Source organism: Lissotriton helveticus, chromosome 7 (assembly GCF_964261635.1).
Source record: "Lissotriton helveticus chromosome 7, aLisHel1.1, whole genome shotgun sequence".
In the NCBI taxonomy this organism is placed as follows: domain Eukaryota; kingdom Metazoa; phylum Chordata; class Amphibia; order Caudata; family Salamandridae; genus Lissotriton; species Lissotriton helveticus.
In genome coordinates this window covers 1,907,651,020-1,907,677,122 of record NC_136068.1, presented here as the reverse complement: position 1 = coordinate 1,907,677,122, position 26,103 = coordinate 1,907,651,020, and the positions used below count along the sequence as shown (strand labels likewise).

Sequence of the window (26,103 nt, the reverse complement as noted above, 5' to 3'; positions counted from 1 at the left end):
TGGTGGACGCGGGGCTCAGCACTGATTTTCAAAAGTGTGTTTACAGCATGGTGACGCAAGCACAGCAAAATTGTCGCAGCCAGTCTCAGAACTGCGATCTTATAACGAATTGCAACCTGTCGTCACTTCTCCCTCACATCGCCTCCAGCTCACCAGAACCCTGCATCTCCGACGGTCCTTCAATTCCTGCATGAGTGGCTTGCAGAGGAAGAACCACCCTCATGGATTCAACCTAATCACCCAATGCTCACCTGATGAGGATTCACATGTGTGTCCAAGAGGCTGGGGGAGGCCACCAGAAGAACGCAATTTGTTTTCCATAGAAACAGCGTGTCCAACTTTTCTAGTTACTGTAACAACTGGTTTTTCAGACCCATGACTTGCTATATTGAATCACAGGCAAAAGCAGGAGTGCACACATTAAGCGTTGCGTGCAAGGATGCTTTGTGGAGCACCTAACATTGTTTCAGATATTTCACACACCTATTTAAATGAATAGCAGGTGTACTAGCGCTGCCTGAGGCAGTGTGATAGAAAAAACAAGAGGGAGTGGAAGGATGTGCAATGGTTAAAGTGCTAGAAAGCAAAAGAGACACAATTGCTGGACGGAATGCAGAACAAATAAAAACATTCTCCGCCAGTCAAGAGATCGGAGTTAAATCCATCATTCTTTTGCTCTCCATGCCACCCCAGTTTAGACCTGGCCATATGCAAATCAGTCTTCACCCTGTGCCTCATGGGAACAGTCCAGCCCGAACTGCCAAGCCAGTTCCTCCCTGGACCGGTAACAAGCATCCTAGGACCGGTTTCCGCGTTTCACCCCTCTTCAGCCAGGATAGCATGAATACAGTGGCACAGTGAGCCATGCTCTCCATGCCACTGGAATGAAGCTATCCTAGCTGAAGAGGGGTGAAACCCCAAAACCGGTCCTAGGATGCTTGGGTCGGGCTGGACTGTTCCCATTGTCGTAATTTGGCAGCACCTGAGTTAGCGTTTAGCTCAGCTACACAACCTTTTCTGTTAACTTGACTTAAGTGTACGGGGGCCATTTTGTATTTTGTGGCTTCCATTTTGTATGAACATGCGGCCTCGTGGTCAGCGTGCCCTTTCGTCCTTCCTTCATGCCAATGAAACTTTACCCTGCCCAGCAACAGGCTATTTTTAGCGATGGTCAGTTTTCACGCATGCGCACACACGATCTCTGGACTAGTGAGTGGTCACTCCTTAGGAATGTTCCCCCAACTGACCAGTGGTATTAAGCCCCTCCCACATACTGGCTGTGTTCCAAAAATGCCCTTATATGTACCTAAAACTGTTCTAATGTATACCGCCTACCTTTTTATTACCTTTAAACTGTATAAAAGAGGTCGCGCACCGATGTTCGGTGTGATACTTCTTGCATTGCCGAAGGGTGCTGTAGGAATGTACCACCACCCCATGGGGTCCTAATAAACTTGTCTCTTTGCATTTCCAGTTTCCGTGCCAACTTCTGTGTATGGAGTTAGAGTGTTTTTGCAGAGTATGTAGGCCTGACAGAACCCGATCCCTCACCATGAGGCACAGGGTCAAGACTGATTTGCATATGGCTTGGTTCAAACTGCAATGGCATGGTGAGCAAAAAACAATGGATTTAGGCCCAGATCTCTGTACCAGGGTGAATGTATGACATTGTTCTGCATTTTGTCCATCAACTGTGGTTTTTGCATGGTTTAAGTGCTCAGCAGAACTCCATGGAAACATGTCAGAGTGCAGGATGCAAATACAAAAAAAGAAAGAAAGCGCCTGACCTGCAATAGCCAGATGAGAGGAGGGAAGGGAGGCCACCACATGCTGTACTGTGTGATGTACGACCAAAATACTCTTTGAGTGAAAGCACCGGAAAGAGAGCTGAACACACAAAGGAGGGACTTTTACAGAAATGCACCAATAAGAAGCCAGCCTTACTGAATCGGTCGGTTTGCCAAACCCTACAGAAGAGATATAGCAGGTTAATCAAGCTTGACCGAAAAATTAAGTATGACTTTACAAATAAAACATGACAAAAACGACAAAAAGCCAATAAGGAGTTGAGATAAGAATTTTAAAGGAATAAATGTCAAAGCAAACATCGTTTAAAGGGTTACCTAGCCTGCCGGACAGAGACAAAGTCAAGTGTTCAGGCTGACCGCAAGGTGGCGTGACCTGGATACAGGGACCCACAAAAGCCCGCTGGAAAAAAAGTACCTTCATCATAGCTTTGCATTGACAGAGATGGGGTGCAGATGAGGAATGCTTTGGTGATCCCAATATAGCAGCAGGAATGAGACGAGAGCCAAAAGCGAATCGTCATGGGATGCAGCAGTTCCAAGTGCAATGTGGCAACTCCAGGTGTGATATATCAATCCGATTCCAGCTTAAGTCGATAACACTACAGCAGACCCCTAGGTCCACATCCATGGGTCCAGGACTGGGTTGGCACCTCTTGGAAGGACCGGCTTACTAGCAGATGAGCCCATGGTTTGGAAAAGTATGTTTGTGTCCTTAAGACTTAAGCAACAGGAGTCAAGCCCTTAGAGTCACTCTGGGTTAAAGTAATTGAGGTCCAGTCCTTCTCAACCAGGTAGAGAGAGAGTGGCAGCAGCAGAGCAACCCAGCAAGCCAAGAGTTCAGCAATCTGCAGATCCAGAACAGTGGCAGTACTTTAGCAGCACAGTGATTCCTGTTCTTCTAGAAGATTGGTCACTGGTCAAGAACTGTACTACTCTGGTAGGGTCAGAGACCCAGTACTTCTACCCAAGTGTGCCTTTGAAGTGAGATTGACTTCATAGAAGGGTCTTTGAAGTACAGAAGATCCATTCTTTCCACCCTGGCTCCATATTAGCCATTGGAAAGCAGGCATTTGTAGAGGAGTTCTCAGACCCGCCTATGATTCCTGTGTTTGTGGCTGTCTGGGGGAAATGCTCAAAGTGTATGTGCTTTCTCCCTAAAAATGGTACAATTGGCTTATACCGTATTGGCATATTTAAGTTACCTAAAAGTCCCTAGTAAAGCGCACTACATGTGCCCAGGCCCTGCAAATCAAAGGCTACTAGTGGGATTGGAGCATGATTTGAGCCAGCCACTTAAGTAGCCCTTAAACAGGTCTCCCGCCTGCCACTGCAGACCCTTTGTGTGCAGTTTACACTGCCATGTCGACTTGGCATTTAAAACCTTAGACTCCCCTTTTATTTCATTAAGCCACCCCTAAGGTAGGTCCTAGTTAGCCCACAAGGCAGGGTGGTATGCAATTAAAATGTACAACATGTACTTGAAAGTTTTACATGTCCTGATAGTGAAAAACTCCCAAATTCGTTTTTTACTACTGTAAGGCCTACCCCTCCCATAAGTTAACAATGGGGATTCCTTGTTAGATCTATTAAGTTGTAATTCCCAACTGGAAGGAGGTAGAGCGGTCATGTGTATTACCTACGGAATTGTAGTGATAAATTCTATTTAACTGTAAAGTCAAATTTATCATGCCCCGGTTGGCACTTACGCTTTTAAGCACTATATTTTGGTGTATTTTTAAAAATGTTAATTCAGAACACTAGTTCGGCTTATTGGATTTTTGTCATTGTGGTCTTGTTTAGTTCATTAAATTAAGCTTTATATTTCTTACCATGTGCGATATCTTTTTGTGTGGTGTTTTCACTGTTTTAGTGTTTGAAGTGCTACGCAAATACTTTACAATTTGCCTCTTAAGTTAAACCTGACTGCTCTATGCCAAGCTACCAGATGGTAAGCACAGGTTAATTTAGGGTGCGTTTCTTTCTTACCCTAACTAGGATTGTGGTTCCAGCTTGGACAGGGTGCATACCTCTACTAACCTGAAATCCAGTTTCGAGCACACATCATTTCAAAATGGTGACATTACACAGCATCATCCCTCTTTTCCTCAGCCAAGAATACATGACTACTATAGACCTCCAGGAAGCTTATTTACACATTCCAAATTACTGATGATTGCAATGAGTCACTGTCACTTTTAGTTTAGATTCAAATTGGTGGCAAGAGTCAGCACAAACGTGTTGGTTCTATTGGCAGCTGTCCTTCACTAGATGATAGTATTGCACCCGTATCTGTTCAACTGTCTTTCTTATTCTTCATCAAGGGAACAATTACAACTTCACATTGAGAGTGTTCGGTCAGTATTAAATATCTGTGCTATTTCAGTCAATTTAGAAAGGCCAGAGCTGGTGCCATCACATGGCTATGTTTACGGGGGCAATGTTCTGCGTAGACATGGGTTTGATAAAGCTTCCAGTTGTTGCAGTGATCAAAGTACAATCACATACCCTGAACCTACTCTTCCACTTCTTGCCAATGGCTGAATAATCTCTGCATGGTCAGGGGAATCTAGTAACAACAATTTGTATCTGGTTACTCAGGCCAAATTTTTTGTTTGTATTATAGTGCGCATTCTGGGACACAGGAATCCAGCGTCAGAGGACCAATCTCTTCGCATTCCTTTGCCCAAATCAGTACAGATACAATTGAGATGGTGGATGGACACTTAGAATCTATCAAAGGAAATTCCTCTAGATCCTGCAGTGATTACAACAGATGTTATGTTACAAGGATTAGTAGAGTGCACTATCACCTTGGAGGGAATCCTAGCGCTGAGCAGGGTTCATATTAGCCAAACTTAGGGCCTAGTGGGACCACTCAAAAACGCCAGGTCTTCAGCTTCTTTGGAGTATGAGCAGTGAAGAAGAGGCTCTTCTGTGTAGTGGCTGGTCGTTCCACACTTTAAGAGCGTTGTAGGAGTAGGTGCCACTGTCATATCGGATTTTCCATATGCAAGGGAAGAGTGCAGATTGGGGTCCGAACAAGCAGAGCCGTATTGAAGATTCATGAAAGCAGATGCGATTGTTGAGATATTCTTGCAACTCTATCGGGCTCAGAATCTTGGTTGGCTTCTCACCAGATGAAGGGGCTTAAGGCTCTGTTTCATATCCTCAGGTCTACAACGGGAGGTAATTAGAAGCCTTTCACTTCACCTTCAGCCTTTTCTCAGTTTCAGAGGCGGCATGTGGTTCTGATCAGGATAGACAACATGCCTGCAAAGTCCCATTTAAAAAAAGCAGTAATGTGTGAAATCTCCATCCCTTTCTGAAATATCAAACCAGATTTTTCCATGGACAAAGCTGAATAAAATCTCAATCTCAGCAGTTCACATCCAGGGGACCTGCATTTCGATTTCTGACATTTGAGCAGGGTCATTCCAGCATCTACAGAATTTTGTTTGCATCTTCAAACAGTTGCCCTCACCTGTCAATTTCCCATGGTTTATCCGGTATCGCATTAGAACACTTTGGCCAGACTCAGTTTAGGGGCCTGGAGGTTGAATGTCTAGGTTTGAAATCTAAAGTATTTTCAGATTCTGTGGCTAGGACCCTACATGCCTCCAGAAGAACCATCTACTTTAAGATCCCATTCGAAACAGTAGCCTTTAGAGTGAGTCGACATCAAGACTTTGACACTTAAGACCTTTATTTATTGTGGCAATCAATTCAGCAAGAATATTTGGGTGCAGGCTCGCAGTCATGTACGCACTCACTTAGTTTTGCTAGATCCCTGGTTTCTTTGGCTTAAAGGGCAATGGATCATTAGCTTCCTAAGAGAAGCACCCTCTTCCCTCACACTGCAAGCATGCCCGGCCTTGATGTTCCACATAATATACCAATCAAGCAGGGAAAAGTAAAATCAGTTTGAAAGTAAATGGTCAACACACTTGCATTATGAAGCACAGGTGGACATATTTTATTTTCTGGTACTAACATGGACGTTGGTAAAATGCTGTGGGCTGACACCAAGGCTGATGGACAACCACTTCAGCAAATGGTGAAAGCCCACCGAAACACAGTAGTTAATGGTTAAAAGGGGCTATCCAAATGCTGCTCTGAATATGTGAATGTGTGTGTTTGTGTTGGAGGTTCTACTGATGGAGCGAGGGTAGAAACAAAATTTGTATGCCCCTTGTAAAATCACTCTCTCATAACAGTAACATGAACTAATTGAATGGTTTGAAATACTAATCAACTTAGAATAAAATTGCACCTACACGAGTACATGTGCGAAATTAATTTTGCCTATGTTGCAACCATAATTAACTAATAAAGTGATTTCGCTGCATCCTAACTTAATAAGCAGCTTTAAATTCACCAAAAGCGGCATAAATGTGCTTTCTGTTTGTATATTTGTGGCAAAAACATGAAGATGGGTAAGCAAATCACGCATAATTGTGGCTTTATTTGCTAGGTAACAACTAACAGGGATACCTTAGTATAGGGGGAGGTAAACAGAATGGGGTTTAATTCAATAATTAATAGCTATCTGTGTTTGTTTCTATAATAGTTCCCGTATGGGCCTTTGCGGCCTGTAGAAAAATGGACGCTGGTATGAGGTGTACTGCACATGTGCAGAGCTGTGAAAGAAACTGCAGGCGAGCTTGCGAAACCTCTAGCTGAACGAGATGGGTCAAGGACAATGTGCTCTTAAACCCTGAATGACTGTCAACAAAATGGAAGTCCGTATTGAAACCATGAGAACTGAAGTGAATATTGCAAATTTAAGGACACAAGTGAAATGGACATTACAGAGACAATAGCCATATTCATTTTTGCTGATGCTGCGGAATGAGGAGGTTATGCTCATCCACCCCTTGAAGAGCCAATCAAATTTGTCAAAGACCCCAAATGTTTCAGAAAATTAGATAGTTTAGTTAGCAAAAAAGGTATAAAAGAAGGCATTCCGATGAAGTAAAAAAAACTCTCTTTTCCGATTTCATCTTTGTATCTTGACATTCTGCTGGAATGCTGATTACATCTTGATGCGTAAGAACTCTGCCTATTTTACTTTAGATTTGAACTTACTCTGAATGGGAACGGAGTCTTTAGGTGAGGTTGATAGTTACAGAGATAGAAGTATGAGCTTGGGAACTATTATGTCTTTTCCTAATATCAGTTTCCTTTGAACTTAAAATAAATATTTTATTTCTTTCATTTAATAAAATTAAATGTTTGAATTTGATATTAAATACATCTGAATTCAGGTATACTAAACTGTGTGAATAAAATAAGTCATGAAAAGGAGTCTTTGCTAAACAAAATTGGATAAATGAAGAATTAAGCTGGTCTTGTTTATCCTTAGCCTAATGTTTACTAGCATGAACCATCAATAAATAGAATGATGGTGTGTCTGAATATATTGTTTTAGTCCTAGAACTATGGTAAATGAATTTAAACTGCAGATGTACATATTATAAATAGTTTAGCTTAATTTAGACACTCGCTATGATCCAGCCGCTGTACTTTGAATCTCATCAATCCATGAAGTAGAGAGAAAATGCGCAAGTGATTTCAGTGTTATGGGCCCCACGGAAGAGTAAATGTGTAAATTGTGACTTCAGGGAAAGGTGATGAGGATTTTAGAAATTATTTCCAGAGTAGCGCTAGATCACTACCTGACAATACACGTAAGACCATTGTTAGCTGGACTATGTTAATGTTTTATATCTGGAACTGCCTCACAGACCTCAGTATCCAGGCTCCTACTTAACATTCCTCATCAGAAATCAATTCCTCTGCATTTGAAACTGTTGCTCTGGCTTCCAGTACAGAAGCAGATTTACTTTAAATGACTGATGGTAACACACAGACCTTAACAAAAAAAAGGCCCTACTTACCTGATGGACAGATTCAGCAAGGTAACCCAAATAGATCACTTGTACCTTCCAACTTGTGTCCCTCAAAATTCCAACGGTGCTCAGGACTAAAAAGAGAGGTCATTCATTTTCTTTCCTCACATTTTCTCTGCACTATTCCTCCTGAACTTTGCTTAAAAAAAATTTGTTAACTTGGTTGTTTCAAACTATGCAACTTTGTTCTGATATCTATAGCTTTTGCTATAATGCTTAGCACTGTAAATCTCTTGCTGGGTAGCGGTCACGCTATATAAAATGTATTTGATTCATATTGTAATGAGACTTGCTTGTTTGATTATGACATAATGTTTGTATGTCAGTGTTGTCTCAGAATAACATTTGTGTATAGTGTAATGGTAAATCATTGTAATGCAGCAACAAAACCAAGAGCTCAGATGACAAATTATACAATTAGTTACATCCTTACAAATCCTGAAGGTAGAAGTTCACGAGTTATGTTTGTATGCAACACCAGTTGCATGGCAATATTGTGAAACAAGCCACTATAATATTGCTCAAAGCTTCAGGTGTGTATTAGAAAGTGCGGCTCATCAGCTAAAGCTATTCAGCAGTGTAAGAAAAAATAAAATGATAACTTAATGGTATTATCATATTATGTTTTCTTGTTACTGGCGCTGCAGCAGTGGGAGGTGATTTTCACTCTCGACGTGCGCATGAATGTTTGGTCGCCGCCTCGGGCCGGCGAACATTCATTCACATATAGCATGCTCTCCACCCAGACTGCTATACAGCCTGGGTGGAGAACATGCCCAGGCCCCCATTCCGTGTCTGAGAGCCAAACTACGGCGCTCTGGTAAATCATAATGCTGCATTGAAACATTGTGATTGACTCAGGGAAGCCTGGGTGCTAGGGGTCCATCCTGTTCCGCTCGGAGGAAGGAGTGGAGAGAGACCAGGATGTGGTGACACGGACAGGAGGTACGTTTAAAATGTTTTATTTGCCATGCCACCCTCGCCTCCCCACCCAGCCCCCCCCCCCCGATCAGTGCTGGCAGCCAGTGGTATTGGAGCACCTCATAAACTCTAGATGTCTATTGAGGCAGTGTGCTTGGATGTAGTACGGTTGTGAAGAAATGGCGAGAGTGGGTATAACAACACAACCTGCAACAAAGACAAGTGATTGTCTAAAATGTATGTTAACTGTAAAAGCTGCAAACCTTGACAAACTGACGACAGCTCCACATTAAGGCATTGCCTCTCCCAACTTCAAAGTTGGAGAATCAAGAACTACCCTCAACTAGATCACCAAAAATAGAATTCCTCCTTCCCTCAGAACCAAACTGGTTCCAAGTTTCTTACAGTATTTGAAAATGGAGTGCTTCTCACCCATTTTAATCCAATCAGATAAATCAATAGGTTTTATCCTTGACACAATACCTTACACTAATGTTGCCTATGAACCATATATCACCAAAAGCCCCAGAGCTATTGGACCTGCAATTAGTGTCTGTCATAAGCTGTGGCTAAAGTGTGTGCTCCCAGAAAAGATATATCAGTGAAGCAGCCCCTGGCCTCACAGACAGATTGTACGTTGATGGAGTGCCAGCGGTGTCTTTTGTGGAAATGGTGTGTGCTGTGGTGGGGTAGCTAAAGTGACAATGGGTGCAACTGGTGACGCCCAACACCTAAAGGAAATGGGCAATGGCATTAAACTTCCTTGCTACATGTTACCTTTTCGACACAGACTCTGGCATCTTAATAAATTGATGCACTCGGCGGATGATCCTATCTCATTGCCTTTCAGAAGCATCAGGATTGGCTTGCCTGTAGATACCCAAACCAATCAACATCAATGTTTTCTAGTAAACTTTATTATGAAATTGTTCATTACTATTCCTTGAGGGTTTCAAACCCTCTGAAATCTACATTATTCTGGGAGCAATATTGTTACTGTATTTTACATCCGGAAGGAGGTAGCGAGGGTATATTCTGCTACATTTCCAGGGGTCGTTTTTAATAGTTCCACTACATATTAGATATATCTTTCATAATTTGTTGCCTCGACCTGTCCCCACGCATAATAAGTGATATTATAATTTGTGCCACAATGCCCCTACAACTCGACCACGCAAACCTTTGCTAGTAAAGCAAGGCTGTTGTTTTAATGCCATGGATAGATACCGTTTATGAACCACATAGAGAGTGAGAACATCGAAATATTGTACTGCATAGTATTTTATTGCATCAGTATTTGTGAAGCACATTCCTACCCCTGTGAGGACCAGATCACATTTATCCAACATATATGTCCATATAGAGTATAATGATGCTATTCCACTGATACAAATACAGAGTAATCAAATTGTAATGGCCAAAATGGGTCATGGGCAGAGATCCACACAATTCTCTTTGAAAGTAGTCTTTTCAAGCTCCATTGCCTTCATGGCACAGGGGCCAAAAACACACAGAGGATTTAAAATTATTAATAATGAAGGCTGCCATAAAAAAGTCACTCAAAGGGCTATGTATGGTATTTGGACAACATATTGGAAACACAAATATGGTCGGACAGAATATCATGTCAAAAGGATTAACAACCACGAATTTCGAGTAGGTCATTTTCTATGGGTATGTAAAGTCTTACTACATATAACTCCACATATAGGTACCTTGATGATGAGATATATATATATATATATATATATATATTCTGCCCACACAATGTTTCTGTTATTCTGTCACTTATCCCCATGTACCGTACTACAACACACATTCAATAAAAGGCATGATGAAAAGACTAGCAGTAGTCCTTGATGGGTACAACCAATGCATAGACCTGTAGTAACAGTAACATTATGTAACATGTTGAGAAATTGAAAAAAAAATTGAGAACCTCAGAATATTTTGACTCTTTGTTTCTTAACAAAGTTAATGAAAACTTGCGTGCTCTCAATAAAGGCTTGGCTGTCCACCCACAGGTACACGCCCCTCTCCTTGTACAGGCCGATCCAAGGTACAGCATGAGCAAATGTCGCCACCAAAAATTCCTTTACAAGAAAAATGTGAAATATCTAAATATTGCACCATTTTAGAGCTTGGGTTAGCTATTGTTTCTAATGACAGCTAAAGCTAGGAGTTTAAAGAATAATATATTTTCCTACACCTCACTGATCTTGAATGGGCAAAACTGGTCACTTTCGACTGTCGCATTAACAAGAATTTGGTAATAGTATGAGAAGGTTCTAAAAGGATGGAAGGAGATCCACACAGCTGTATTTGGCTTTCAGAACTGTGTTCAAGTTGGCAATTTTTGCCACTGCTGCAAGGGTGCCGGTGCGGAAGGAGGCCATTGGACAGGACTGTCTGAAGATCTTGTTTTGGAAAAGCAGTGTTGCTACAAGTCATAAATGATGACTTCACATGAAGAAAGCTACACTAATCTACTCCCTCCACTTGCCTGCTGGTCTTCTGAAAGAGGCAGTAAAACAATACAGTGACGGAATGGATGCATTATTATTTTGCTCAGGCCCAATTTGCAGCTTCTTATTTTGTGCCTAACTGACTAATGCTACCTCTACACAAAGGTCAGGCAGCCAGACACTTTTGGTTTCCCAAGAGCACAACTGTGTATATGCAACCCCTGGTAAGGTTGTTGATGGCGCGTGTCTCTATAGTGGCTGTAAGAAGTTGGGTTGCTGGTTTAGTAGGGTGTGAACCCTGGTCTAGCAGCAACCACAATCCTTGTCCGGGTGAGGCTAAAGCCAAACCTAAATTAACCTTTGCTCAACCTTCTGCTATCTTAGCACAGAGAAGTCAGGCTTAACTTGGAGGAAATGCATAAAGTATTTGTGCAATAATTCAAACAGAAAAAAACCGAAAACACCACTCAGAAAGGATACCACAACAAATAGGAAATATAGAGGGATTTTTTAAATAAATAAAATAAGACAAAAACATACAAACATTAAAATCAGAAGCGTGGAGGCAAGATAGCGGCCGCCTGAGAATTGTGGGAAGCCGCCCTTCCTACCACAGCAGTTTTTCTAATTGACTGAGAAGAGGAAGGCTGCTGTAATTTACGGATTTTACAAATTATAACTTACCAAATTAACCATAAAGCTTAGGACGGAAAGGTGATGAGGTAACCGACTGAGGCCGGTACGCTGACGGCGTGGGCCCTAAGATCTTTTCCGTCGGCGGCGTCCATCGCTAGAAGTGAGGTGCTCCTGATGTCTATAGGGTCACGCCGATACATTGTCTCAGTAAAAGGATGGTCTGTGTTCACCGCCGTGAAGCGATACATTGTTGCCGCTGCTGCCGGCGTGCCACCGAAAGCGAAACCGCTGGGGAAAGATACCAGCATTACCGAGGGAGCCAAAGGGACATCCCAGAATTGGCGGGCCTCTACGAAAGCTAGAAGCCTGAATCCAAGCCTGGTATCAAGCAGCACTCAACAGGCCATCTGATTAAAGATGGCTCGTCCAAGGAGGAACTGGGGGAGAACGAAACTGGAGAACAGAGAGGGTTACCAGACCCAAACTGCCAACAGTACCTGGGATGTTTGCCGGGCGGGGCTCTCAAGCACTTCGGGAAAAAAGAACTCATCTAAAGGTAACAGCAACTTTGTTTAAAAAACGAACAGTGACAGCTCTAAAACAGAGGCTCTGACAGGACAGGTGTCAAGCAATATCCCTCTTAGTACAGGCGATATTCCCCCAGGGGTAGAAAAATTAGACAGATCAGCTGCCAGACCGGTCATCACATCTAGGAATGATTTGGATACCACTTTACAGGGCTAAGGTGAGGAGGTGCCACGAGATGAGAGCACTCCACAGCAAAGGGATGGCAATGACATTTTGCAAGATCCAGACAAACTCCCGCATACACCAGCTTCTAAAGGGCAACAAGGAGCTATCACCCAGGTAGATGGCAAATTTGTAGGGACGTTTAGGGAAAAGAGGGGTCCCTTTAGACCCAGCAGGGAATAGGGCACTTAATCAGTAAAAAAAGGAAGATCCCTTTGGGTAGATTATGTTACAGAGTAGAATATATATTCACATATCACACATACCTATACACTTTGTCTCATTGTCCACACATACTACAATTGGACCCTATATAATAGGGAAAACAACTTAAACACTTAATATTAAAAAATATGTCACAAATATTTATTACTTGTTTGTATACAAAATATCACATTAAAAAAGCCCATAAATAAACAGTACATTAAAAAAATGTTTGGATCACAGTAAGCATGAAAACATAAAGAGAGTTTCGTTGTGAGTTTGCCTTATAAATCCATGTTTATCAAGTCACCCTAAAATAAGAATTCCAAGCAAGGTAGCAAATGATAAATACGTTTTTGTTGATTTTTCCGCCGACAGTTTTAATGCAAGGGTGCCCTTATCAAGTCTTGGATTTTATTGATTCCCTCAATGCACAGACGATAAAAGGAGTGCAAGCAGGGAAGTCTCGCTATTTGAAGAAGGTGAGACATGAGATTACATCCATAAGTTTGGATTTATGTTATGCTGAGCGAGAAAATGGATATATATGATATATAAAGGTGCGGAGCGCTTGACATTAATGGTATGTCTGAGATTAGGAGGTAGAAAGATTGCACCATATCTAAAGGGAAGCACAATAGGGATAGGGGTCTGTTTAGCAAGCCATACCCCTTTTCTGGTTTTAAAATATAGTCTGTTATCCAATATGTTCGTGACTTTTTTATTTTTATTTTCAATAATTCCAACAACATGGGGTGTGGACGATAAATAGGATAAAAGAGACACAGCCTATATCACTTTCAGCCTGCAATGTAAATATAAATACCTGTTTTGTGATAGATATATCTTGGGTTTGTCATTTGTTCTATAGATGTATAGATGTATTGTATTATGTTTCCCTGAAGAATATAAATAACATTGACCGTATCTCATTATAGGTGACTGCATGGAAACGTTTAATATAAGACAGAAGGTATATTATACAGGTCTTGATAAAGAAGGATTTATAAGGTAAACTCCCATTGAAACGCGTCGACGCTACATGTTGATACACAATCCGGTCATTGAGCAGTGGTGAAAGAAGGCTAATTATAAATGGCATATTTCTGTACTTGTGATATTATGTTATGACGGAGGTGTAAATGGTTAAACCAATTTTTTCTGTCTAGCTTTTGGTTGCTTCACTCTTTATGTTCTCATGCTTACTGTGATCAAATTTGTTTTTAATGCACTGTGTTTTTATCAAATTTTGTGTTATCAAATGTATGGATTTATGGCCTTTTTTATTGTGATATTTTGTATAAAAACAAATGATAAATATATGTGACATATTTTTTAATATTAAGTGTTTACGTTGTTTTCCCTAATATATATTGTACAATTGTAGTATGTGTGGACTTTGAGACAAAGTGTATAGGTATGTGTGATATGTGAATATATATTCTACTCTGTAACATAATCTACCCAAAGAGATCTTCCTTTTTTCACGAAATTTGTAGGGACTCCTGACTGTGAAAAATTCTACTCGCTGACAGACAAATCGGATTTATGTAACAACAGCGGTAAGGATAGAACAGAAGAGGACTTCACTGAGGAGGATAGTGGCAGCCCTCCCATGAAGCCTGACACCCAAAAACGTATCCCAATTCGCATGAAGAAGAAGAGTACAAGAGGGTCTGATAAGGACAAGGGCTTTACTTCGGACTACAGTCAGTCAAGCCAGTTGAAATGGGATTTCCCATTTTGAGAAAGGAATGGAGGATGAGCTCAGAGCCCAAACAGAGAATCCAGAAGCTGTTGTAGAAACTAGCAATACCATGGGGGGCCCAGGCTCCACACCCATCGATGGAGTTAATACATGCAACATTGAAACAAATGCAGGCGGAGGCACATCAGGAACACAAGAGGGCCTATCTGGCTACTAAAAAGCTACAGGGTGCGGTGCGTAAAGTTAACAAGGCCTGTACAGAAATCTCAGAACGCACCACAGCACTGGAAGAACGCATTGTATAATTAGAAGCCAGTGCAGAAACTTCAGATAAACTGTCCACAACTAATGAGAGTAGGATGACTGATGTCCTTTGGAAGTTGGAGGACTCTGAAAATAGACAGCGACGGAACAATTTTCGACTACTTGGGATCGCAAAAAAAGCAGAGGGGGATGATATTTGTCGCTATAAACTGAGGCTTCTCAAGGAGGCCTTCCCCAAACTGGCTCAGTGGAACTGGGAGGCTGAGGTACAAAAGGTGCATCGGTATCCTTTGATGCTTAAAGAAGAGGCCAGGACAAGATGAAAAACCAAGAGCTATTCCTATTTTTTGTGGTAATTTTCTTCTCCGACAGTCCATATTCGAAAAGGCCAGGCTGGACGCAAGGGGGGCAGCAGCGTAGCACTCTTTTTTTTGCTCGGCCCGACTTTTGCCACGACACAGTGGAGAGGAGATGGAGACTTTGTCTGCTGATCACACAATTCCAGAAGCTAGGATGTGACGTTTTTTTAATGAACTCGGATAGACTCAAAGTTATATGTAAGGGCACAACTAGAGTATTTTCATCAGAGATTCAGGCCCAGGAGTATCTACTGGAGCTCTCTAAGAAATGCATTATGGTTCGCAACTTGTAAATGTTAACAAATAAGTTGTTGTTGATCCTTTTTGGGGGGGTTCCTTTTTCTTCATACTTTTGGTCTTTTTGGTAGGAGGCGGCTTGGGGCACAACATCACAAGGGTCCTTGGACCTTCTTTGCATTTTTGAACGGGAGGGGGGAGGGGGGAGGGGGGAAGAGGGTGGAAGAAACTAAAGGGAAGAAACTAAAGGGAGGCAGGGAGGAATTTTTTCACGGGGTGAACATCTGGTATTTTATTTTGCCTTTTTTTGTATGGTGTTGTTATATGTTTTGGAACTGCAGCTTTTCTTGAAATGAGCAAAATTAGAATTGCAAGTAATAATATATGTGGGCCTAATGATCCCCCCAAAAGTAGGAGAATTAGCCTCGATGCTCAATTTCTGAAGGCAGATATTTTATGCCTTCAAGAAACTCATTGAAGGCTGTAGGAAAGAGGTTTTAGAGATTGCTGTTTATCAACTTATTGATAATACGACACAAGAAACACGGACAAAAGGGGTGGCGATATTGGCCACACAGGGAATGGGTAGTTCTCCACGCACACTCATAGATAAAATGGGAAGATAGGCAATTGTGCAACTTTGCCTTGATAAAATGCTTACGCTCTGCTCAACGTATGACCCTGTACTTTTTGATTGGCTGAAGGTTGAGCTTGTGAGGTGTCCTCTCCCTCTGATTTTATGTGGGGATTTGAATATAAACTTAAGCTGCCAGGTTGCCACCCATAGAGAAACGTCTCAAGGTCGTAAACACAAGGGGGCAGATTTATTAAGGCCTTGCGCCGCCAGTGCGTCATTTTTAACATGGGAAAAAGTGACATACCGGCGGCGCAAGGCCTTCATAAATCTGCCCCAAGGTTTTTAAATCATTGTCACAACTTAAGTCACTGCATGGGTTAGTAGATGTATGGGCGGCGCAAAAGGAGTTTGATTCTGGTTTTACGTATTTTTCTGCACCACATCAAGTGCACGCAAGATTGGACTATTTTCTTGTGTCAAATGAGCTTTTACAAGGCTGTATGATAAGCAAATCTCCTAAAGTCATGTCAGATCACAACCCTTTGGTGATTGAATTAGATATTGGGCACCAACCCTTACAGACACGGTGGATATTTAATAGAGAATTAAGAGAAATGGGGTATATATAGCAACTAGAGGAATGGATCCCTAGTTTTATCAAAGAGAATCTATGGAGTACCAATTTATGGATCAGTTATTTACTGAGGCGAGAGACAGCCTAGATGAGCCAATTACAATAGATGAAGTAACTGAAGCTACAGATTCCCTTCAACCAGGCAAAGCCGGGGACACCGACGTTACAATATACTCTAAAATTCTAGCAAAAAAGTTAGCCGTAGTAATCAAGAAGCTAGTTTCCCCTTCTCAGCATGAGTTTGTACCAGGAAGGGGCAAGATTGAGCATATTCGATGCATATTCACGCTCTTTGATTATAGAAAGGTTTCAGGAGGCCCTATGGCTGCAATACTACTCAATGCTGAGAAAGCGTTCAATAGGGTAAAGGTTTCATCAGAGCCATTAGATGTATGTATCAGGAACCTGTGGCTAGGATAGCTTTGATGACTGTTAAATGTGATGTAATCAAAGTTACTCGTGGTACACGGCAAGGGTGTCCCTGCTCCCCGCTACTATTTGACCTGTATATAGATCCTTTAATTAGAAAAATTGCTGAGAATAATAAGATACAGGCTATTCAATCTATTAGTGGAGATATAAAGATACGAGCATATGCAGATGATCTTGCTATAATAACAGCTAACCCATTGGAGGCTATCAAGGAGGTAGAAAGGGAGGTCAAAGATTTTGGTAACATTTCAGGATACTTTCTCAATGAGAATAAGAAAATATTTGTTAAACATTCTAGAGCAGGCCTGAACGATACACGAGTAGTGGGAAATGCCAGCTACTTAGGGATTGAGATCTCTGCCAACGTGGATGAAATTGTGCAAACTAACCTAGAGCCTCTGTTACATAAGACTAAACCAGATTTTAACAAGATGAACTGCCTTCACCATACACTCCTAGGAAGGTGTAATGCTATTAAGATGCTATTTCTGGCCAGAATTTTATACTTTTCAGACCTATCCCAGTGGAAATAAACAAGGTCAGTTTTTCTGCTTTTAATCAATTAATTTCAAAATTCTTGTGGGCCGGGAAACGCCTACGCAGAGCACTAAGATATATCACTCTACCCAAAGATAGGGGAGGGTGGTCTGTTCCCAATCTCCAGATTTACTACTGGGCAGCAACTTTACAACAGATAGCTGAATTGTTGGGAAAAGAGATCGTAGTAACAGAGGAAGCACCCTATATCTCAATATATAGGTTAGTATTAGGGGCGGATGCCCATGGTTGTCTCATGCGACATATTGATTTTGCTTACTTTAAAAGAGTGACATTTAAGATCTTTCTGGGAGCATTAACCCCTTCCATGCTCATGACGAGCTCAGCTCGTCATGGCATATACCTCTCAGGTGCCCATGACGAGCTCAGCTCGTCATGACCACACCCGTTTTCGTTGTTGTCCAGCACAGGAGGGGAAACTAGCAAGCAGCGGTGTGGTTACAGATATGGACGGCAGTAAGGAAGAAACTTAAAATGAATAAGATACAAAGATATACCCCTCTGGCGGATAACGATTTACTGATGGAAATTTTCAGAGATGGATATATGAAAATATGGATGATAGGGATTTAAGGTATATTGGTGACCTTATAGTGGATAAGACAATGCACTCGTTTGACATAATCAAGAGAACATTTGGGATTGGAAATAACCATTTCTTTAAATTTCTACAAGTGAGGGACTATCTATCTAAGAAAGTAATCAGGGGCCATAAAGTTCCCTTACTGGAGTTGGTACTAGGGGCTTCATCACCAATATCCAAATTCTGTAAATTACTTAATAATTTAATGGAGGACGACCTTACAAAACATACCAATTGCTGGCAGGATTTGGTGCAAGCAGGGGAAGGGGAATGCGAGGATTCTTTATTATTGAGCCATACTGCATTTTTCTCAACTAATTTACAAGTTCAATGTTTTAAAACTTGGGTGAATTTATACATTACACCAGCACGGATCTCTAAATGGGGAGGTTCCACAGGCATACACTGCTCTCGCTGCGGTTGTTTTGCCGCAGATAGTGTACATATGTTCACAACTTGCCTCAGATTATCAGTTTTGGTTGGTGAAGTGGGTAATTATATCAAGCATATGCTGGGGTTTGAGGTGGATCTCACATCGCAAGTTATTGTGTTGGGAGTAAGCAATCAAGTAATGACGGACCCAAATTGGGTTCTGCTCTTTGCTGCGATGGCAGGGTTAAGGCTATGCTTGGCTACTGTCTGGCTAGCTAAAGAACCTCCCTCAGGACACTGCTGATTGGGGAAACTGCTAGCTACCTATCGCTGGGAGAAAGCGATATATGCACGATCGGGTTTAAGAAAAGGGGGCTTGAAATTTGGTCACCAATAACCAACTGGACCAATGAGGCTACAGCTTGAAATAACTTAATTTCTAGCTGAGACACCAAAGAAGATATGTAAAGTGATTTTTATTATAATCCAAACTCTAAGGTTTAGAGCACATATAGGTGTAATCCAAATTAGTTCTCTTTGGTTTCGTGGAGAGGGAGGGGGGACGCAGTCTAGAAGGAAGGTAAGGATTTAAGACAAATTGACATCCTGTACATACACACTGATATGTATATTGTGTAAATGTATTATTACAAGTATAATATATGTGTTGGATGTCTAAAATAAAAATTAAAAACAAAAAATCAGTAGAAATGGAGATATGCAAGTTTGAAAATGTCTGTGAAAATAGCATCAAAAAGCACAAGGCGGCAACTGTAGATGTCTGATCGCTCTGACCTGGGACAAAGTCAGAATTTCAGGCCGGCCACGATAAGACCACGGGCTGGCTACCAGGACCCAGTCAGGCCAGCTGAAAAAAGTATCTTACATACTGATTTGTAGAGCATTAAGAGGGTCAGAGTCGAAGATGTTTCATGAAGCCGAAGCAATGCATCGGTTTCGAGATGCAATGAGGCTGTGTGAGCGAGGTCAAGGATCGTTGTCAAGAATCCAAACAATAAGGGCTTGCGATGCGAAGTCTGGGGGCCAGGATGTGTCGCACAGTCAGGGCAATTCATGGGTACCAATAGGCTGCGAGGCTGTGATGCAGAGTCTTACTTCATCGTCAAGGTTGCCGTTAATGAGGGATGAAGGAACCGGCACAGAGGATGCGTTGCACAGTGGTGGTTCCGACGAAGTGGTGGGCTGTGATGTAGGTCTTTCCAATGGTGGAGATCCATACTGTAGTGGTAGTGTGCCAGGTTTGCTCGGGGTTGCGCCATGCAGCAGAGGAGATTTGTCAGTTCTGCAGGATCCACAAAGGCTGCAGAACACCTTATGGTCCACTTCCAAGGGTCCACCACTGGGGTGGCACCACTTGCTAGGGTAGATTCCCAGACGGCAGAATCCAGGTGCCTGGGTTGAGGTTATTGGAGTCTTCTATCCCTGAGGCTCAAGTCAGGAGGACAGTCAACTAGCCCTTGCCATCACTCTGGGGTCCTGGTTTCAACACATGTAGATCCAGTCCTTCTCACCCAAGCAAGAGGGCAGCAAAAAGCACGTCAGCACAGCACTGAAGCAGTCATTCAGAGCAGCAGTCCAGCAGAGTGACAGTCCATTCAGCAACACAGCAGACCTTCTTTCTAGCAGACTGTCCACAGGTCAAAAAGTGTACTAAAGAGCTGCTGTCTAAGGTACAATATGTATCCCCAGTTCTGCCTTTGAAGAGTGAGAAGCTTCTAGAGGTATCCCTATGAAGTGTGCAGGTGCCCTGCCTTTCCTGCACTGGCCCCAGACTAACTACAGGGGGTATACAGCTCTTTGTGTGGAAACAGTATACAGCTTATACAAGTGTAAGAGGGGCTATGCCCAGCTCCTCCTTCCCCTACTGCCAGTGATGGCCCATTCAGGCACACGTAAGCTCCCTATTGTATGTGGCTGTCTAGGAGGAATGTACAAAGCCCAACTGCATACTACACAGTCATGTGACCCACAGACGGGCAGCAGGCACTAAATGGCTATGGCAGGAAAATGCCAACTTTCTAAAAGGGGCATTTTCTAAATTGTCATTGAAAACCCGACTTTACCATACGTTAGGACTTTTCATTACAATTCCAAAGAGATCACACATGAATGAGTTACCTCTTCATATTTGGAAGTTACAGCCTATTAAATGTAATAATGTAGCCCCAATGTTATCCTATAGGAGAGGAAGGCCTTGCAGTTGTGAAAAACAAATGTAAGAGTTTTTCACTACCAGGACATGTAAAACTTAAAAGTCATTGTCAAACTTTTAAAATACTCTACACCTTTGTGTCTGGGCTGTCTAGGCCTACCTGAGGTGTGAATAATTACATGTAGTAATAGGAAGGTTTGCTCCTGGCAAAAGGTGTAATTGGCCAGGTTGGTTTGGCAGTGTAAATGCGCACACAGGCTGCAATAGAAGGCCTGAGATATGTTTAAAGTTCTACTTACAAGGGTGGCACAATAAGTACTTCAGGCCCACTAGTAGTATTTATCTTACACACCCTAGTCATAGGTAGTGCCACCTTAGTAGAGACTTACAAATAAAATGAATATGCCGATTAAGTATAAGCCAATCTTACCATGTTTTAAGGAGGGAGCACAAGCACTTTAGCACTGGTTAGCAATGGTAAATTGTGCAGAGTACTAAGGACATGCGAAAACAAAAGTCAGCAAACTAGTAGTATCGAAGGCAAAAGGTTAAGAGGATAGTCGTACCAAGGAAGCCAGGAGATGTATGGCGCCTCGGCCAGGGCGACTGACGCTGGAATCTGGGGATCATTGTTCGGTCCCTGGCTCCTGTGGCAGGTTAGCCCAGCACCATGTGACTCTGGGCAATAGCTTGCTTAATCTTTCCGACGGCCCCCAGCGCCTAGAGACCCTTACGGGTGATTGTTCGCGCTTTACAAATGTGGATTATTATTATTATTATTATTATTAACAGTGGCACCCCACTGCGATAGGAGAAGGTGCTGGACACTACACCGTAGATGCAACCTGGTCTTAGATGATTTAAGCTTTAATCCTACATCAGTCTGCACATCACTTGACCGCAGCACCACCACCTTTTCCCACTCATTACAGAGCACGATGGGTTTTAGTAACTAGACCACATTGTCCTTTACTTGAGCTCGTGGTTGCAGGTGGAGGGCATTAGAACTCATTATTTTACAAATTAATCACTACAGAATACAGTGTGCTTAGATGAGACAGGAATGAGGTGTCCTTTCTCGGTTTAGTCCACCAAGGCACTATCTTAAGGAGGGTGTCTGGGGGGACAAGATCAGTTACTGTGGTTCTTTGTGATTAGTTCTGGGCATGGCTGGCTGCCCAGAATGGAAGTTTCCACTATTGAGTGTATGAGATCCTTCACCCTACATCACAGAGCCAAGCAAGCATGCAAAGCTCCTACAGCCCAGAACACAGGGACACACAATGCAACACATGCACTTAAACTGCATATGGAAGGGAACAGCGAGCGATTGTTTGTTGTTCACTGGACAAGTTTGCTGCTGCACCAGGGGTGCACTTGTAATCACGTATTCCTCATGGTCATTGCAAAACTTGTCCTCTGAAGTTTCAGCAGGTACTACTTTTGGTGAGTGCATATATGGGACATTCAGAGGTGCTTCTGTTTTTTTCTTTTAAGGCGTTCAGTGTCTCATATGTAGCCTGCCATTGGCATGCCCACTATTCTCCCTCTCTTTTACCTACCACTGTTCTATGACCTAGAAACACTTTAAATCTGCAGCCTTATGTTCACAATACATTGGGAATCCATGTGCACCGTATCTCATGAAGATGCTTAATATATACACAAATACAAATGCATCTTGGACTTGTCGACTGAGGTGCGCTGACAGAACACTGCAGATGTGATTCTCACATAGTTTCAGACAGTAAAGTTTAAAGGATTTGATCATTGAAACACTTAGAGGTCATGACGGCAGTATGAAGCACTATATAGATGATACAGTAGCATACTGCAGTTAGGTCTGATAGCAGGATATAGCATATATTACATGGGTGACATTTTGGCTAATATCGATTTTAAAAAGGTCAAAGCCTCAAATGATGCTGACGGTTATAACTGACTATGGGGCCAGATGAGGTGACATGAAATACCCTGAAATTGAGCAGTGATTCCTTGCTGATTAGAAAATAACTGTGTTCTCTATTAACCCTTCTATTTTGTAGTTTAGAAAAGAAAAAGATTAATTATTACCAGGTCCTTTGGTGTCTTGAACACAGCTAGAGAGCCATTGTTGAGGGAGCAGGAGTGGTTGCTTGCGTGCCAGTCCTCTCGTGTTTCATTTAGGTAGTAACACTTCTCTTTGAAATGGACAGAGTAGTCAGGACAGCGAGGTCGGAAGGGACAAGATATTTCATGATGACCTTGACGGAAAAATGGAAGCCACACTGAAAAACACCAAAAAATATATTCATCATTTTCACTCCACTGAATAGAATTTTACACTAATTCTTATGTATTAGCAACCACTCCATTAAAGGTTGTTTTTGATAGTCCTGGGGGAAATTTCTATTTATCATAAACAAATGGAGGAGTATACCCTGATAACAAAATATATCAGCGAGATACGAAGAGGACACCAAAAGGAAATGATTTTCCCTTTTTAGGAAGACGCCTCACTCACAAACATAGTTGGTGACATGCTTCATCATTGGGTTCCTACCCGAATAGCCGAATGCTATCTTGGAGATCCCTCCCTATTTACAGATGCAAGCATAGCACAAACAATATCTTAAACAAGTGATTGGGACAAGCTAACGGAAATGAAAAGGAATATGATTAGGACAATTCTACATGGAACTATTCTCAAAGAGTATTTGAGGAATAACATTGCCCCTCAGGGTTTACTTGTTACAAATGCTCCACGGATCTTCTTGGACAATCCAGTGTTCAGTAAGGATTGGGCCCAGATCGCATGGCACTGTACGCACGACTGGATTGTCCTGATCAACAAGACAGCACTGAGAATATCAGAGACCATGCTGGTAGAAACACAATTGACAGAAAGTCATATTAAAACCACCATCACTGGTTACAAGAAGAAACCAGATGATCTTAATAAAGAAATGAACAAATACAAGGACAACTAACCCAGCAAAAGGTCCAAAAATTTCAGAAAGACCTTAAATGTTTTTCTTACGTAAAAACTTACGCCTGCTCAGACCCTGATAACACACCTTCGGTGAGAATTGATAGGGATTCAGATGACTCGATTGATGATTCCCTGGCCAGTAGTGGCTCTAGCACAGGCACTGGAAGGTTCAGACAAAGAGGTAAAAATAGACCTCAAAACATGTGGCCCGCATACTGTGCCCAGATGATGGGGGGGGGGCGGGTGGGGGGGTTCTAAGGTCCTTTTAATCCACACCAACCCTATCCAATGTATGGATGGCAACCACCATTTCCACAAACCCTATTCCCACAAAACACATTCAGGCTGCCTTTTTTAGGCCGGGGCAGAAGGGGCAGAAGAAAGGGACAAAACCAGGTACACTGGGAGGAGGAGAACCCAGTGGGGAATTACACGAGGAGCAAAACATGGGAGCCATAGATGAGGACAAGCAACAGCAGGGTTTAGTTACCAACCTAGCCTCTAGACCTCTTTCCATAATAGAAGCGAGGGTTCTGAATAGGGACTAGGCTTTATCCCTACAGTAAAATTGGATAAATTCAGCCTACATTGCGAATTATCAGGTTTCTTTCAAAAATTAAAGCTTCTTCGAAAAACAAGGTGACAGAGCAGAAAACCAAGATCAATGTGAGACGGGCTCACGTTTAACATCTACGTTCACACCTCCCCCCACACTATCCCTGTGGAGGTATTAGAAAAAGCTGTCTTTAATGACATTGAGAACTTGGAAGTAAAACAACCCTTCTTCAACACGAGTAAGGATGAGAACCAGGCCTTGGAGAGTCTGAAAAATGGTGATATCATTATAAAACAGACAGAAAAGGTGGGGGAATAGTAGTTCAGGACAAGATAGCCTATCAAGCAGAGTGCCGTCGATTACTTGCCAGCGAGAATAATTATGTTCCTTTAAAATCTAATCCAACTCTGGCACTAAAACAAGAAATAAAATCCCTGGTGTACCATGCAGGCACTAACATACTGGAGGCAATTTTTAGGATGACAGGCATCTGTGACAAGGTAGTGGTATACTGGAGGTGGTTGTTGTCATAGCATCATAATACTGGCATTGACATGCTAGAGGTAATTAGTTCTGAAGGTTGTTCTTTGTATAGCGATAAAATACTGGTACTGGCATATGAGAGGTAATTGATGACATATAGGAACTAGCATACTGGAGGCAATTTTTAGCATGACAGGTAAAGGGCAACAGCTGCCCCCAAGGCTTGTTTGTTTGTTGCAGACACCAAGCACAAGCTACATGCTTTTTCAATACAGATGCTGTTTTGTACAAAACAGTATTTGGTCTCTTTATTGCATTCAGTATTAATCCAATATTTCGACATCCAATTTTCAGTTTAATTGGCCATTGGGCTTGTTTATTATTAAGTATTCTTACCTTGTCCACAAGAACCACTGTCTTTCTATATATACTGTATGTCCTGGTTCCCTGCGAGTAGGGTCGCCCTTGTCTCTTTGACACAGTTTTTTTTTCCAAAGGTATCAATTTTCATGCATTCACACTAATAAAACGAATAAACACTGGCAAAAAGTTGCTTAAAATGTGTATCATTTTTATTTCATTTTTTTATTTATTCTTAATAGAGTGGTTTGCAATGCTGATTATCTTTAACTTACAGAGCTGAAGGGTTCTGTTCCAGTCCTAAGTAAACAGTGCTTATCGAGACTAGGGTTGGGCATAATTGGCGTAATTCAGTGTAGCGTAATCATGCGGAATTACCTAAAAGTTCAGCAGGATTATTTCATTTAGTGCTATTGTCTTACCAGAAAAATGCACCCTAGCACCCAAAATGGACCCAAGGATGCATTTTGTGCTAAGAAATAGTGGTAAATGCAACAGAACAGAATACCAAGCGTAAGCAGCAGCTCATGATCGCTAAATGTACTTAGGTAGGATTTTCACCCAATTTACTCCCAGCGTTTAGAGCTAGTTTCTTAGTGCAAAATGCACCCTTGCATCCAAAATGGATTTGCGCATGCATTCGGTGCGTAATCATGTTACGATTGGTAGTTTTGCATCGTAGAGTAACACGGAATTACCTAAATAGGAGTGGGACTTGTTTTGATGGTCGCACAATCTGTGCTTCAGGGAATTGGCCAAGTTTCTTCATATTTTCAAATTTTCAAGTGTAAAAGATTTACATCCAACAAATATTTACGTGAAATGACTTGAGAGGACTTTCTAGCTACAGCATGATCAGACTACTGCAAAAAAATGTTCAACATTTTTGTACCTCACGACTTATTTAAGCTGAAACTATCAGGTAGTACAATATATTTTGTGAAATTTACCGAGATTGCAAAGTTTTTTTTGCTTTTTTTATAAAACACTCCTGAAGTTATATCTTACCAACCCTTTAGACAGAAGAACAAGAACAAAATACACACATAGTTTGAGGAGACAAAGATAAACAAGCAAAGAGCGAGAGGAGTTAAGTGTACGAGTAGCCCCATTTACTATACAACATGTATTGTCAAAACACAC

The 26,103-nt window shown here is 41.9% G+C and overlaps 1 protein-coding gene across 2 annotated transcripts in view; it reads right to left on the bottom strand.

The window, feature by feature from the left end:
• The window catches only part of LOC144767856 (uncharacterized), an 84,260-nt gene that overhangs the window by 45,488 nt on the left and 12,669 nt on the right, over nt 1-26,103 (bottom strand). Inside the window, exons 3-4 of one of the 2 annotated variants that reach the window (XR_013598362.1) lie at nt 22,664-22,857; nt 10,628-10,731 (exon numbers count right to left, since the gene is read on the bottom strand). Coding sequence is in view for 1 of the 2 variants with exons in the window: in XM_078651218.1 (XP_078507344.1) it covers nt 22,664-22,857 (194 nt within the window). In the remaining variant the exon portion in view is untranslated. Of the gene's footprint in view, nt 1-10,627; nt 10,732-22,663; nt 22,858-26,103 lie in introns of those variants that run through there. The other variant, XM_078651218.1, reaches the window with a different exon arrangement.